The sequence below is a fragment of the Nerophis lumbriciformis genome, linkage group LG11 (genome assembly GCF_033978685.3).
Source record: "Nerophis lumbriciformis linkage group LG11, RoL_Nlum_v2.1, whole genome shotgun sequence".
Taxonomy (NCBI): Eukaryota; Metazoa; Chordata; class Actinopteri; order Syngnathiformes; family Syngnathidae; genus Nerophis; species Nerophis lumbriciformis.
In genome coordinates this window covers 1,142,316-1,157,552 of record NC_084558.2, presented here as the reverse complement: position 1 = coordinate 1,157,552, position 15,237 = coordinate 1,142,316, and the positions used below count along the sequence as shown (strand labels likewise).

Here is a 15,237-nt window from a genome sequence, read left to right as displayed (position 1 = left end):
GGAATTCTATGATAGTTTCATTCAAAATAAATTAGTTTATTTTTCTTTAATAAGAGTCTGATCGGATTATTTGCAGTTATTTCATCCCTTCTTTTCCTCCTGAAGCCTCCATTTCCCCGTAAGCTTCCATAAGCTTCTGTGACTAACATTCATTCTTCCATCCCATCTCCAGGCCACCACTGCAGTGCAAGTGTATCTTAAAGTCTGACTGTAGGTAGGTACTGTCCGTGAGTACTGTATGTACGCACATCGCTCCATTGTGCGGAGCAAAGTGTGACTATTACGTGAACCGGCACCAACGCCATGTTGGCGTTTGTTAGAAAAAGCCTTATTACCGCGGCGATGAGTCGACTGCAGTGACTTTTACGTTCATTTAAGGAAACTTTTTTGATGTTTCTGATTTACATAAAAACTCATACACAAACTACCTTTTTGTTCCATAAGATGTATTTTTAAGGCTGTCAAATTTAACACGTTAACACATAGGATTCATCACAAAAAATATCGCATTAACCATGTATAAATGCAGATTATTGCGCCTTTAAAGGGGAACATTATCACAATTTCAGAAGGGTTGAAACCATTAAAAATCAGTTCCCAGTGGCTTATTTTATTTTTCGAAGTTTTTTTCAAAATTGTACCCATCACGCATCAAAGTGCCTGATTTTAACCATCGTTATATACACCTGTTCATTTTCCTGTGACATCACACAGTGATGCCAATACAAACAAACATGGCGGGTAGAACATTAGCTCGGATTCAGACTCGGATTTCAGCGGGTTAAGCGATTCAACAGATTACGCATGTATTGAAACGGATGGTTGTAGTGTGGAGGCAGGTAGCGAAAACGAAATTGAAGAAGAAACTGAAGCTATTGAGCCATATCGGTTTGAACCGTATGCAAGCGAAACCGACGAAAACGACACGACAGCCAGCGTGGACGAATTCGGCGATCGCCTTCTAACCAACGATTGGTATGTGTTTGTTTGGCATTAAAGGAAACTAACAACTATGAACTAGGTTTACAGCATATGAAATACATTTGGCAACAACATGCACTTTGAGAGTGCAGACAGCCCATTTCAGGCGCGCTAAGAACATATATTTTTCCACGATTTCAGCACTCAGGTTAACCATACCTAAATAGACACAAAATGTACTCAAATGATTGAAAAAAATAAATGTTTTTAAGCTAAATTATTGGTAAACACAGTTTGTGTATAATAATTTACGTAAAACCGCGAGTAATGAATCAAGTTTTCATCAATTAATATATTCTGTAGACATACCCTCATCCGCTCTCTTTTCCTGAAAGCTGATCCGTCCAGTTTTGGAGTTGATGTCAGCATCTGCTTTGAGTGTTTCGCAGGATATCCACACATTCTTGCCATCTCTGTCGTAGCATAGCTTTCGTCGGTAAAGTGTGCGGAACAAACGACTGACCATTTCGTCGACTTTCCCCACAGCCTCATATTTTGAACAAATTTCGTCCAATCTCTTGCCACTTTCGCATCTTTGGGCCACTGGTGCAACTTGAATCCGTCCCTGTTCGTGTTGTTACACCCTCCGAGAGCGAATAATAGAAAGGTGTTTAATTCGCCAAAATTCACCCATTTAGAGTTCGGAAATCGGTTAAAAAAAAAAGAAGGTCTTTTTTCTGCAACATCAAGGTATATATAGACGCTTACATAGGTCTGGTGATAATGTTCCCCTTTAAGCAGTAAATGGTTGCCTAGATACGCTATAAGAATTGATTGCTGCGGTACATGCAAGTTAGGTTCCGCTGGGGTGTATTTTGAAGCAAAATTTGCCGTAAATCGGTCGCAGTACAAGTTCAAAATAACGTCTAAAAGCAAATCACATTTTTGAGGCAGCCTCAACTGAATTATATGTATATAGCGCTTTTCTTTAGTGACTCAAAGCGCTTTACATTATGAAACCCATTATCTACATCTTTAAAGGGGAACTGCGCTTTTTTGGAATTTTGCCTATTGTTCACAATCAGTATGAAAGACAAAATGACCGATGGATTTTTTTTTAACGCATTCTAAATTGTAAATTAAAGCTGCAAGCAGCGTTGGACGGGCCCGCGTATTTGGCAGGTGCTAAGTGTCCCAATACTTTTGTCTACTTTTAGTCTGAAGTGTCCCAAGACTTTTGTCTAGTGTACCTACCTTGTCTGCATTGTGTGGGCACGTTGGTGCTTCCTGCTTTTGAGCAGCCATCTTAAAAAACCAGCAGCTACGCAGCAGCAGTGTAGCGGGTCTTTGAAGGGTCATAAAATCAAAACCGGAGCAGGTATTAAAAATCCCATCTATACTTTTAATCACAAGGGTTTAATCTCTCACCTGTGTTAGTTCGAAGGCGAAACGACAAACGCGCTCAGAGGAGATAGATTTTGAAGAAAGGTGACCGGTTTTTACAAAAATTTTGTTTTGAAGGGGGAATAACAAACTTCCTGTTGATTTTTGCTGGGGGTTGTCAATTTATGAAATGTAGGTCTAAGTGAGACCTACATAGAGGTTTTTGTTTCATCTCTCTCCGACCTTCCCAGTGGGAGTTAAAGGCAGTTTTGTCAGATTTTTCATCCGAGGAGCACTTTTTTGTGGTTTTTATAAAAAAATTGCTGTAGAGCACAATTTTTAGATTTGGGGTTAGGTTTTTTCATTAGATCACAGTTTTAGCCAGTCCTGATGTGTGTGTTAAGTTCGGTGAGTTTTGAGGCATGTTAAGGGGGTCAAATTACAGCTAAAAGAGGCAAAAGTGACTGTTTTTAGTACTTTTTTGTGTTGAAGGGGGAATTGCCAACTTCCTGTTGATTTTAACCCGAGAATATACAATTGTGAAATGTAGATCTAAGTCAGACCTACATAAAGGTTTTTGTTTCATGTCTCTCCGACCTTCCTAGTGGGAGTTACAGGCAACGTAGTTTTTTCTTCTTCCTAGGGGGCGCTAGAGCACAATTTTGAGTTTTGGGGTTTGGTTTTTTTATTAAAAGGCAATTTTCGCAGGTCCTGATGTGTGGGTCAAATATGGTGAGTTTTGAAGCATGTTAAGTGGGTCAAATTAGTGCTCAAAGAGGCGGCGGAAGAAGAAAGAAAGAATAATAATAAAACCTTAGAATAACAATAGGTCCTTATGTCCCATTGCATAAGGACTCCCTTTGGGAGTCCTTTTGCAATGGGCCATTGCGGGCCCTAATAAACACAAATTAAAGTCCGCTTACAGCGAACCCAATGGGAGGTCCTCTATTCTGTCCATAAAACCCAAGAAATACCATTCAAAAACCGCCAACAATACTCCATTTACATTTCGTGACTTGAATATTAACCAAGTATTAGTGATATTGTTATTATAAGCGCTTACGCAGACAAACTATTTTATAGCGGCACCGTGATCCCTAGCTTGTGTACAATTTCGACATGATCGACTGGTGAGGTGTTTCCTTGCTCACTGTTAGATCATAAATCATGCCTCTCACCTGGATAGAAGAAGGCTGTGGATGTAACCCGACAAGTTGGTACACTTTGACAGCCAATTTAAACCCGGAAATGGCGAAAATAACCCAAAAAGATGTTTGGATCCACCCCCTTTTTATTCGTGAGGATTATTAGTCATTCTTCATCTAAATGGGAATAACTTCCTAGCAGTCGGCATCCTATCGACAGCAGACCTTGTACAGTAAGTGATGCTTTATTGTGTTTGTTGGCTCTCACAAAGTCGTCAGTGAGTAATAATCTTTGATGCTGTTTTAAAAAAAGCAAACGTTGCATTTATTTAATATTTATAATGCATTTAAAAAAAAATACATCCATCGTCATGTCTTTCATAAGGATTCCCCAAAAAAGTGCAGTTCCCCTTTAAGTTAGATATAAACCAGTGTGGGTGGCACTGGGAGCAGGTGGGTTAAGCGTCTTGCCTAAAGACACAACAGCAATGACTAGTGTGGCTGAAGCAGGGATCAAACCTGGAACCCTCAAGTTGCTGGCACGGCCGCTCTACCAAGTGAGCCCCGCTAAAGTGCTACTTGTACAAACAACACTGGCAATGCTTTTGTAGCAACTGTGATTAATCGTGATTAATCCAAATTCCAAAGTGATTAATTTAATCGAAAGAAAAGTATGGTTTGACACTGACAGCACTAATATTCATGTATGACACACATATTCATTCTTCATTTATTTCATCTTTTATTTTTGACCCATCATTGAATCACACTTGACAAGTGTTTAAAATTCTTCATTATACACAAAAATGTAGAGAAATAAAAGTATTGGTAACATCTTAGTATGGGGAACATATTCTATGTAACAAAGACTTAATTAAGAGTTATTTGGACACTAGGGGAACATATTAGGGTTAGGGTTACTAATAAGCAATAATTCTGAGGTTATTGAGGGAAGACTCTTACTTAATGGCTTATTGCTTGTATAATAAGGCCATGCAGAATAAGGCATTAATAAATACTTAATAATGACTTATTAAGAGCCAATATGTTTCTAATTTGCATGTTAATAAGCAACTAATTAATGGCGAATATATTCCCCCTACTAAAGTGTTACCCTAAGTACTTAATGACTAATTAAGAGCAAAAATGTTACTAATTTGCTTGTTCATAAGCAACTAATTAATGGTGAATATGTTCCCCCTACTAAAGTGTTACCATAAGGCATTAATAAGTACTTAATAATGACTAATTAAGAGCCAATATGTTACTAATTTGCATGTTAATAAGCAACTAATTAATGGTGAATATGTTCCCCATACTAAAGTGTTACCAAAGTATTTGTGAATACCCGTGACTGGGGTATTTCACACTGCTATGGAGTGGCACACAGCGCAGCCACTTTTAATTAAATGTAATATTTTTGTTTGAAAATTGGTAGACGAACTTAGACCTTTATAGCCTTTTTTTTTTTTTAGCAGTTTATTTAGCAGACGACCAGTTTAGCTGATTGCTGCGTTGCACCCTCCTCTTACTTCTCGTTAGTGCAATGCGCTCCAGAAATCTTCCTAAACCCAGCTTATCATTTTTGGTGTTGGTTTTTTAGAATTGCCGAGCGCTATGGAGGCCTCATCAATATTTCACTGAGGTGCTATTGGGCTAATGCGCCCGAGCGTGTCAGAGTTAAACAAGAAACAAGGAGAAGAGGAAAGGGCTTTTATTTGTCGTTGGGTCAATCGAAGCGTCATTGAAGGGCTGGCTCTGCTTTATGTTGGACATAAAATACATAGCTGCATTTCTTCTGTTCTCAAATGCTGATTTTTATTTTAAACTGGAGAACGGCAAAATGCATTAAAGGCTTACACCTAATACCCATCACCAAGCCATTGATAGCTCAGATTGAGCGCCGCCCTCCCCCAGTGGCGTTCTTCACTTCACCTGACTCACTGCAGTCTGTCGGAACTTCACGTTTGCATGCCGTCTCACGCACTGAATCCACAGTGGGAAAGGACACGACCACCACACGGCTCTACGCAGGGGCAAGAGGGGGCACAGCGCCCTCAAATAAATGTCTAGAAGTGTTTGAAGTAGGGTTGTACGGTATACCGGTGTTAGTATAGTACCGCGATACTAATGAATCATGTTCGGTATTATACCCCCAATCCCCTGTCGTCGTAACGTCGTGTCATTGCTGGTTTTACAAGCAGAGGAGCATGTTTGGCAGCGCACAATCACAGAGTACTTACAAGCAGACACGGTGTGTAGACAGAAAAGGGAGAACGGACCCATTTTGGCTTAAAAACTAAAGATAAAGGTGAAGTTATAACACTGAAACGCCCTCAGGAAGAGGCGTTTTAAAACATGGCTAGCTAGCTCGCGGCTAACGTCTATCCGCAGTCGGCAGTGTTTTAGCTACTTCTAAATCACTAATCCTCGCCTCCATGGCGACAAATAAAGTGAGTTTCTTACAAGTATCATCCCTGCAGGACGAGGAATAGCTAAACATGCTTGACTACAAACCGTAGCTCACCGGCGTCAAAATGTAAAGAAACGCCATTGGTGGATCTACACATGACATCCACTGTAATGATACCGAGTACAATAGCGTATCTACTATGATTACGTCAATATTTTTTGTCATTTTTATTTTTTTAATTAATATTATGTTTATAAACTCAGGAAATATGTCCCTGGACACATGAGGACTTTGAATATGACCAATGTATGATCCTGTAACGACTTGGTATCGGATTGATACCCAAATTTGTGGTATCATCCAAAACTAATGTAAAGCATTCAAACAGAAGAATACGTGATTATTACATTTTAACAGAAGTGTAGATATAACATCTTAAAAGAGAAAGTAAGCAGATATTAACAGTAAATGAACAAGTAGATTAATAATTCATTTTCTACCACTTGTCCTTAATAATGTTGACAAAATAATAGAATGATAAATGACACAATATGTTTCTGCATATGTCAGCCGACGAATTAGGAGTCTTTGTTTGCTTACTTACTACTAAAAGACAAGTTGTCTTGTTTGTTCACTATTTTATTTAAGGACAAACTTGCAATAAGAAACATATGTTTAATGTACCCTAAGATTTTTTTGTTAAAATAAAGCCAAGAATGCACTTTTTTGTGGTACCTTTTATTTAGAAAAGTACCGAAAAGTATCGAAATAATTTTGGTACCGGTACTAAAATATTGGTATCGGGACAACACTAGTTTGAACTACATTTTAATATACCCACAAAATTTATTTTTGACAAGTTGCCAAAATTATCCGCAGTAGCGTAAAAATCCGTTGAAAAAGGGTCACGCTACAACACTGGTATAATATTACCTTTCTTCTTTTCTGTCCCTCCGCTGTGTTAGAGGCTGTGACTCTGCGAGTCCGCACACACAAAGATATTCACACTTCAGCCCTCAGTAAACCAGTGTCGACGAATTAAAATCGAGACTTAAAGTTGTCAGAAACGAAATCCAATCATATCTAAATACGTAATGTAGATCGGTGGAAAAAGCTCAGATTTTCCAACACTATTTTGTGTTTTATTTAGTAACTGTGCAAACTGACAGTTCCGCACACGGCTGCAGGATCAATGCTCGTGCTGCACAGACACACGATGGACAGACGACAATCCTCATTCAAACATTACATTTGAAAATATTTCTTATTTGGAAAAAAAACAACTTCTTGAAGTATGCATTTTTTGTGTATTGAGTGGATTCAGTGCAGCCTCTCTCCCCGTGGAAGCCCTAAAAACTACCGGTGTAGTGAGTTTCCATTATTCACCCAAGGAACTTTAGTTATTAGAGAGTTCCGGTCGGACAGTTTTGCACGGGACACCTTCAGCGGTTAAAAACAAAAAGAAATAGAAAAAAGAAATGGTGTCAATATGGATGCACGACACGAATGCTTCTAAAATGCCCATAAAAAGTGGTAGATGTCTCGTGCATGTTTGAAAACGTATGATAACATGAATGTGCAGTAAATGAGAGTGTCTCTGTGGTGATTCCCCACGCAAAATCCACATTTAAAGGGGAACATTATCACAATTTCAGAAGGGTTAAAACCATTAAAAATCAGTTCCCAGTGGCTTATTTTATTTTTCGAAGTTTTTTTCAAAATTTTACCCATCACGCAATATCCCTAAAAAAAGCTTCAAAGTGCCTGATTTTAACCATCGTTATATACACCCGTCCATTTTCCTGTGACGTCACATAGTGATGCCGATACAAACAAACATGGCGGATAGAACAGCAAGATATAGCGACATTAGCTCGGATTCAGACTCGGATTTCAGCGGCTTAAGCGATTCAACAGATTACGCATGTATTGAAACGGATGGTTGTAGTGTGGAGGCAGGTAGCGAAAACGAAATTGAAGAAGAAACTGAAGCTATTGAGCCATATCGGTTTGAACCGTATGCAAGCGAAACCGACGAAAACGACACGACAGCCAGCGTGGACGAATTCGGCGATCGCCCTCTAACCAACGATTGGTATGTGTTTGTTTGGCATTAAAGGAAACTAACAACTATGAACTAGGTTTACAGCATATGAAATGGCAACAACATGCACTTTGAGAGTGCATGTTGTGCATGCACATTTAAATGTTTTTAAGCTAAATTATTGGTAAACACAGTTTATGTATAATAATTTACGTAAAACCGCGAGTAATGAATAAAGTTTTCATCAATTAATATATTCTGTAGACATACCCTCATCCGCTCTCTTTTCCTGAATGCTGATGTGTCCAGTTTTGGAGTTGATGTCAGCATCTGCTTTGAGTGTCGCAGGATATCCACACATTCTTGCCATCTCTGTCGTAGCATAGCTTTCGTCGGTAAAGTGTGCGGAACAAACGACTGACCATTTCGTCGGCTTTCCCCACAGCCTCGTATTTTGAACAAATATCGTCCAATTTCTTGCCACTTTCGCATCTTTGGGCCACTGGTGCAACTTGAATCCGTCCCTGTTCGTGTTGTTACACCCTCCGACAAAACACCGACGAAAGTGAGAAAATGGCGGATTGCTTCCCGATGTGACGTCACAACGTCGCTCCGAGAGCGAATAATAGAAAGGCGTTTAATTCGCCAAAATTCACCCATTTAGAGTTCGGAAATCGGTTAAAAAAATAAATGGTCTTTTTTCTGCAACATCAAGGTATATATTGACGATTACATAGGTCTGGTGATAATGTTCCCCTTTAAATAAGGCGATCCGCACCACTTTTCAATTGCACACGCAGTCTTAGTAAATCACACGCTACACGCCCACGAATACTACACACTATTTTATGGATTGCACACGCTGTTTAGCGCAGGGTATTTGGATCTTAGTGAATCAGGCCCACATTGTGGCTAACAACCAAATTCGGCAAAGAAGGCAATGTTACTACTGTGTTGCCACAGGAAAAAAAGTGATGGAGCATCGTGTACACGTGATGCCCCCTTCACACTTCTGACTGCCCCCTCATATATGCCTGCCTAGAACCACCCCCCAAAAATACATGTTGACAGTAATTTACCTGAAGTTAGTGTCTTTTCCCACTGCAAAAAACTAAAAAAATCTCTGTTGCAATTTGTCCGGAAAATAAAGAAGGTTTTTTTTCAAGGGCGGAATTTGTTACATGTTGACCATTTGAAGTTTTAAAACTTTTTAATCTTGTTTTTGTCTTTTGTAATCTGACGACGCATGCACCTAGGTATTTTTTTTAATGGAGGCCATTTTAGTCAGTCAGAAGCCGAAAGAAAGTAATTCCAGAAAAAAAAGACACATGACCTAAGAGTGAATATAAGACTAAAACTGAAATGACCTTAAAATAATTGTTTAGTTCAGTTCAGTTCCGTTGCAGTTTATTTCGAACATGGATACGATACAATGTAATGCATCACATATTTCCAGTTGTTTCATTACAGCACGTCCGAAAAGGAGTAGGAAGAAGCTGATCTTATTTAATCCAGCCCTTTTTATACCATAGCAATTTTATCCCCTTTCCTTGTTCTCTGTAACAGAACAGTGGATAAATAAATAATAAATAAATGAAATACCATAGTAAGTAAACACATTTTAAATAATCTTTATCTAAAAAAAAAAAAAAAAAGATAATATATAGAATATGCTGTTAGAGTCATTTGGTGAGTATATCGTTCAATTAAAACATTTAAATAAATGCCTGACCTTAAATAATTGCCCCGATTCTCTTCATGATGAAGGTGAACTATCTCAATGCACTGGACCACAACACATTTGTACAATTAAATGCCTCACCTCTATTAAACATCTTACTGGTGGCATAAACTTTTTCAAATAAATGCCATTAGCCATGACTTGATGGAATGTCAACCCTCTTGTTTTCCTAGGGAAACTACTGGATTTTGCATTTCTTTCCCGTCACCCTCCTGTTTGGTTTCCTGTAAATTTACTGGGTTTTACTTTTGACCTGCTGCAACCCCCCAAAAATGTATAAAATAAACTAAAACTGCCAGGGCAGTACGGCGATGCTGGGTCTTTCTTTTTCTTGTTTTAAGTAATCGTCATACTTGCCAACCTTGAGACCTACGATTTCAGGAGGTGGGTGGGTGGGGGTTGTGGTCGGCGGTGGAGCGGTGCGTGGTTAAGAGGGGATGAGTATATTGACAGCTAGAATTCACCAAGTCAAGTATTTCATATATATATATATATATATATATATATATGTATGTGTGGGGAAAAAAATCACAAGACTATTTCATCTCTACAGGCCTGTTTCATGAGGGGGGGTACCCTCAATCGTCAGGAGATTTTAATGGGAGCATTCGCATACCATGGTTTATATAGGGCACAGAGTGGGTGGGTACAGGCTGGCCTAGGGGCGTGGTGATTGGCTCATGTGTTACCTAGGAGGTGTTTCCGTCTATGGCGGCATGTTGTTACAATTTCGCTGCGCTTGTTGAGGGATGACAGGTCTGGACGGTAAATAATAAACAGTTTCTCTTTCAAGCATAGGTTGCATCTTTTATTACCACTATTGTAAGGTGTGCTGGATGCAAGAATTTGCCATGTTATTGAATATTCAACATTATTGTCTTTGAGGTCCCAAATGTGTTTGCTGAGTTCTGTGGTATTTCGCAGGTTTTTGTTCCTGAAAGAAGCCTTGTGGTTGTTCCATCTGGTTTTGAATTCACCCTCGGTTAATCCTACATATGTGTCGGATGTGTTAATGTCCTTGCGTATTACCTTAGATTGGTAGACAACTGATGTTTGTAAGCATCCCCCGTTGAGGGGGCAATCAGGTTTCTTTCGACAGTTACATGCTTTGTTGGTTTTGGAGTCGTTCTGACTGGGGGTCGACGGCTCATTTGCAATTGTTTGGTTGTGGTTTGAGATGATTTGTCGTATATTGTTCATGCAGCTGTAGCTCAATTTGATGTTGTTCTTGTTGAATACTTTTCTTAGGTTGTTGTCTTTGGGAAAGTGTTTGTCAATCAGATTGAGGAATTTGTGTCCAATGTTCGTTGAGACGTTTTTGCTGTATGGGGGGTTGTACCAGATGATGCCGTTTCGTTTTCTGTTCTTTTTTGGCTGGTTTCCTGGCGTGGGTTCATAGGTGAGGGTGAAATTGTATCCGCTTTCATCAAGGGCTTTTTGGTACGGGGGGGTTGCTGTTTATTATTTACCGTCCAGACCTGTCATCCCTCAACAAGCGCAGCGAAATTGTAACAACATGCCGCCATAGACGGAAACACCTCCTAGGTAACACATGAGCCAATCACCACGCCCCTAGGCCAGCCTGTACCCACCCACTCTGTGCCCTATATAAACCATGGTATGCGAATGCTCCCATTAAAATCTCCTGACGATTGAGGGTACCCCCCCTCATGAAACAGGCCTGTAGAGATGAAATAGTCTTGTGATTTTTTTCCCCACACATACATATATTGCGCTCTACTACGGTATCGAGCACTATTTTTTGGATAACCTTATTAAGACATATATATATATATATATATATATATATATATATATATATATATATATATATATATATATATATATATATATATATATATCCTGAAAATATGCAAACAAAACTGTGTTTAGATAATTGATACTTCAAACTTGCATAAATAAATATTAAGGAATATAACATAACTTGGCTTCTGAGAGCTTCAAAATGTAATGAATAAAATGCTAAAGTTGTTGATAAACAAGCAATTATTTTAATAATTAAATATGGTCATTTTAAATGAATTAATATGATAATTTAAAATTAATTATTTCAAATATGTTTATTTTAATGTATAATTCTATGGCTGGATGTAATAAGGAGTCAGAAAAAATACAAATACAATTAATTTTGATGTTTTTAGCAAAATATAGTAAACATTTATTTAGTTTATTTTTTTTAAATTAATAAATATATTTATTTTTAGGTAAGATAAACATAATAATACAATTTATCTCTAGTCTGGATGATTTACTTCTTGTCACCCTGTTGTCCTCCCGTCGTGAAAAAAGGCTGTCCTCACTCAGGTCCTCATGGAGCTGGAGGGGGCGTGGCCTCCAGCTCCGGCTGAAAATCGGGAGATTTTCGGGAGAATATTTGTCCCGGGAGGTTTTCGGGAGAGGCGCTGAATTTCGGGAGTCTCCCGGAAAATTCGGGAGGGTTGGCAAGTATGGTAATCATCCTTATTCTTCCTATTGTCTGGAAAATTTGCTTTATTTTCGAAGTGCCTACCAGTATTTATGTAAGTACCCACTCTGATGTCTTATAATAGAAACTCTGAAAACAACAACTAAATACTATCTTTAAATACTGATATTTGTTAAAAAAAAAAATTTAAAAAAAGTCTGCAATTAGGGGTTTGTAGGGACAAAAAGTAATTAAAGAAAAAAAAAAATACTTCATGCTCATGTCGTCATGGATTTATTCACCTCAAAACTTCACATGGTCAACTGGTGTTGTGTGATTATGTTCGACTGTCCGTTGTGTAAAACACCTGTACATAACGCCACATGCGATACAATAATGGGTGCTTTATTCAATGGGATTGTTAGTTGTGTTGTAATTATCAAAATTGTATGCTTTTTCTCTTTTGGAAAGAAAAAACAAAAACAAAGATATATCATAACTCGCATTTTCTTGTTTTGTCTTGTCTGTCCTGTCTGTGTGTGTCCGTCTGTCCTTTGTATGTCTATAATTTCATGACATTTTAAATTAACTGCCTTTTTTTTGCTGATATGCTTCTATTTTGTTTATTTTTTTCCCATGTTAAAAATACTGTCTAACCTTTGAACTGAATGACTCACATTTATTTTTGTTGGCATTTGACCAAAAAAACTATGCTTTTTTTTAAAACCAATGTGGTAATGTAGCGACGGGCTACGATAAATCTCGCAGTCTGACGAACGTAACGGGAATAGCGGGCTCGTCTCTGCGGCTAGCGCCAATCACTAGCCCACCTTTCGAAACCTACGAGGCGCCGGGGCCCCTGTGCCGCTGTCGCTCACCAATTCCTTCCATTTTGTAGTGGGGAGGTTGCACAAAATGGGATGTTAAAAGATAGTCGAACCAACGACACAGCAGAAGTCTCCGAACAGATTAAGCAGCTTGCAAAACTGCTAGCAATAAGATCACGTGGACTTGAATGTAGACGGAATGAGCTCTCTTCTTGTGAATCTAATGGTTTATAATGCATGTGTCAGGTTAGCTGATGGAGTCTAATTAGGGAAAAAAAGCTTTAAGATAAGTTGTTTTGAATGAATAGACTACCGTATTTTTCGGAGTATAAGTCGCACCGGAGTATAAGTCGCACCTGCCGAAAATGCATAATAAAGAAGGAAAAAAACATATATAAGTCGCACTGGAGCCCGGCCAAACTATGAAAAAAACTGCGACTTATAGTACGAAAAATGCGGTACATGAAATTGTATCACAGCTTCACATTTACTGTTTTTTATGTGTTATGGACCATGACAGGAACAAAAAGGCTTCAGTTCATTTAGCAAAGATAAAAAAAACACATATAGTAAACTGATCAATACGTTTCTACATTCCGACATTTGTGAATATTGTTAGTGTTTAAGCCTGCAGCATTTTATTTGTTCCAAAAACAGTGGAGCCAAACTAGAACCATGCTAATTAAACACAGACATTTAATTTATTCTTAAAAGTTCAATAAACTTTACATTTTATAATGACATTTTTTTTTTGTAATCTTTTTAAAAAAAATTTTTTTTACATGGAATTTAATGTAATTATCTTGTTCAATAACTGCGACTGATTTAAAAAGTAATATTTTTTATGTATTTAATTTGAAGACCGGGGTGATGACACCACAAACATTTTACACAATAATTCATATGCAAAAAAAAATGTGGTGTTTGTATTCGTTAAAGGGACCTTACTGAATCATTTACATATGCAACATGTTCTTTTATCCTGAAAAACAAGCTGCGTGCACACATTTCGTAAATATTTTGTGCAACCTTTAAAAAAATAAATAAAAAATGCACAGACGTACGAATGAATCCAAAAGTATTCAAATGATCCATTCGTCTTGTCCTTGTACATTTTAAAAGCATTTTATTTTAAAGTGTATTTTATTGGGCAGGCTGACTTTTACGTAACACTAAACTAGTCAGGTATTAGATCAGGGGTGTCAAACTTTTTTATCCGGCCCGCGGAATGAGTTTGCTAAGTATAAAAATGAGCCGAAATTTTTGAATGAAAGAAACTGCTGTTATAAATGTGTCCACTAGATGTCACAATAGCAATTCTTTGTATCTTTGTAGATGATGCTACATATGTACAAAACAATAAACCACATGATGTTAGTGCACCAGTCGAGGAAAATTAACAAACTACATAAATAACATTCTGTAATTTGATTTTGATATTATTTTTTTATTTTGATAGATTGAAAATTAACACCAATGAGTTGACTGATGAACATGATCACATAATTTATTCAGAGAGTATAAATAACGATAAGTAAAGATAGAATACTATTAACAACAACATTATGATTTGTACATTTTCAGAATATGCTTGTTCTATTTTTAAACAAAGAAAACAATCTGAAGTTGTCTTTATTTTTAAGTCATCGTGCCGTGATTTTACCAGTCTGGCCCACTTTCGAGTAGATTTTTCTCCATGTGGCCTCCGATCTAAAATGAGTTTGACACCCCTGTATTAGATGGACAATTCCACTTTCAAGTTGAATTTTCCAGTTCCGATTGTTTATTGAAAGATAAAAAAAAAAATCAATGTGCTTCCAAACTAAACCTTGTCATCATTTAGAACGCTTAAAAGTAACGCATGCCTGCCGTCGCCGATCACTGGGTTAGTTTTGCTTACAATCATTGCTAATTATGTCAACAACAACTAGAGATGTCCGATAATATCGGCCTGCCGATATTATCAGCCGATAAATGTGTTAAAATGTAATATAGTAAATGATCGGTATTGTTTTTTTATTTTCTGTATCGTTTTTTTTGTTTTTTTTAAATATTTATTTATTTATTAAATCAACACAAAAAACACAAGATACACTTACAATTAGTGCACCAACCCAAAAAATCTTCCTCCCCCATTTACACTCATTCACACAAAAGGGTTGTTTCTTTCTGTTATTAATATTCTGGTTCCTACATTATATATCAATATATATCAATACAGTCTGCAAGGGATACAGTCCGTAAGCACACATGATTGTGCGTGCTGCTGGTCCACTAATAGTACTAACCTTTAACAGTTCATTTGACTCATTTTCATTAATTACTAGTTTCAATGTAA

The 15,237-nt window shown here is 37.6% G+C and overlaps 2 protein-coding genes across 5 annotated transcripts in view; both read left to right on the top strand.

The window, feature by feature from the left end:
- LOC133610933 (stonustoxin subunit beta-like) overlaps window positions 1-15,237 on the top strand; it is a 460,649-nt gene that overhangs the window by 89,325 nt on the left and 356,087 nt on the right. The gene's annotated exons all lie outside the window — the stretch shown is intronic.
- LOC133610928 (voltage-gated potassium channel KCNC1-like) overlaps window positions 1-15,237 on the top strand; it is a 142,831-nt gene that overhangs the window by 115,916 nt on the left and 11,678 nt on the right. The window contains exon 5 of one of the 3 annotated variants that reach the window (XM_072914052.1): window positions 11,973-12,946. The exons of the other annotated variants lie outside the window; for them this stretch is intronic. Within the exon in view, the coding sequence (XP_072770153.1) occupies window positions 11,973-12,016 (44 nt within the window). The 3' untranslated portion in view covers window positions 12,017-12,946. Of the gene's footprint in view, window positions 1-11,972; window positions 12,947-15,237 lie in introns of those variants that run through there. 3 annotated transcript variants of the gene reach the window in all.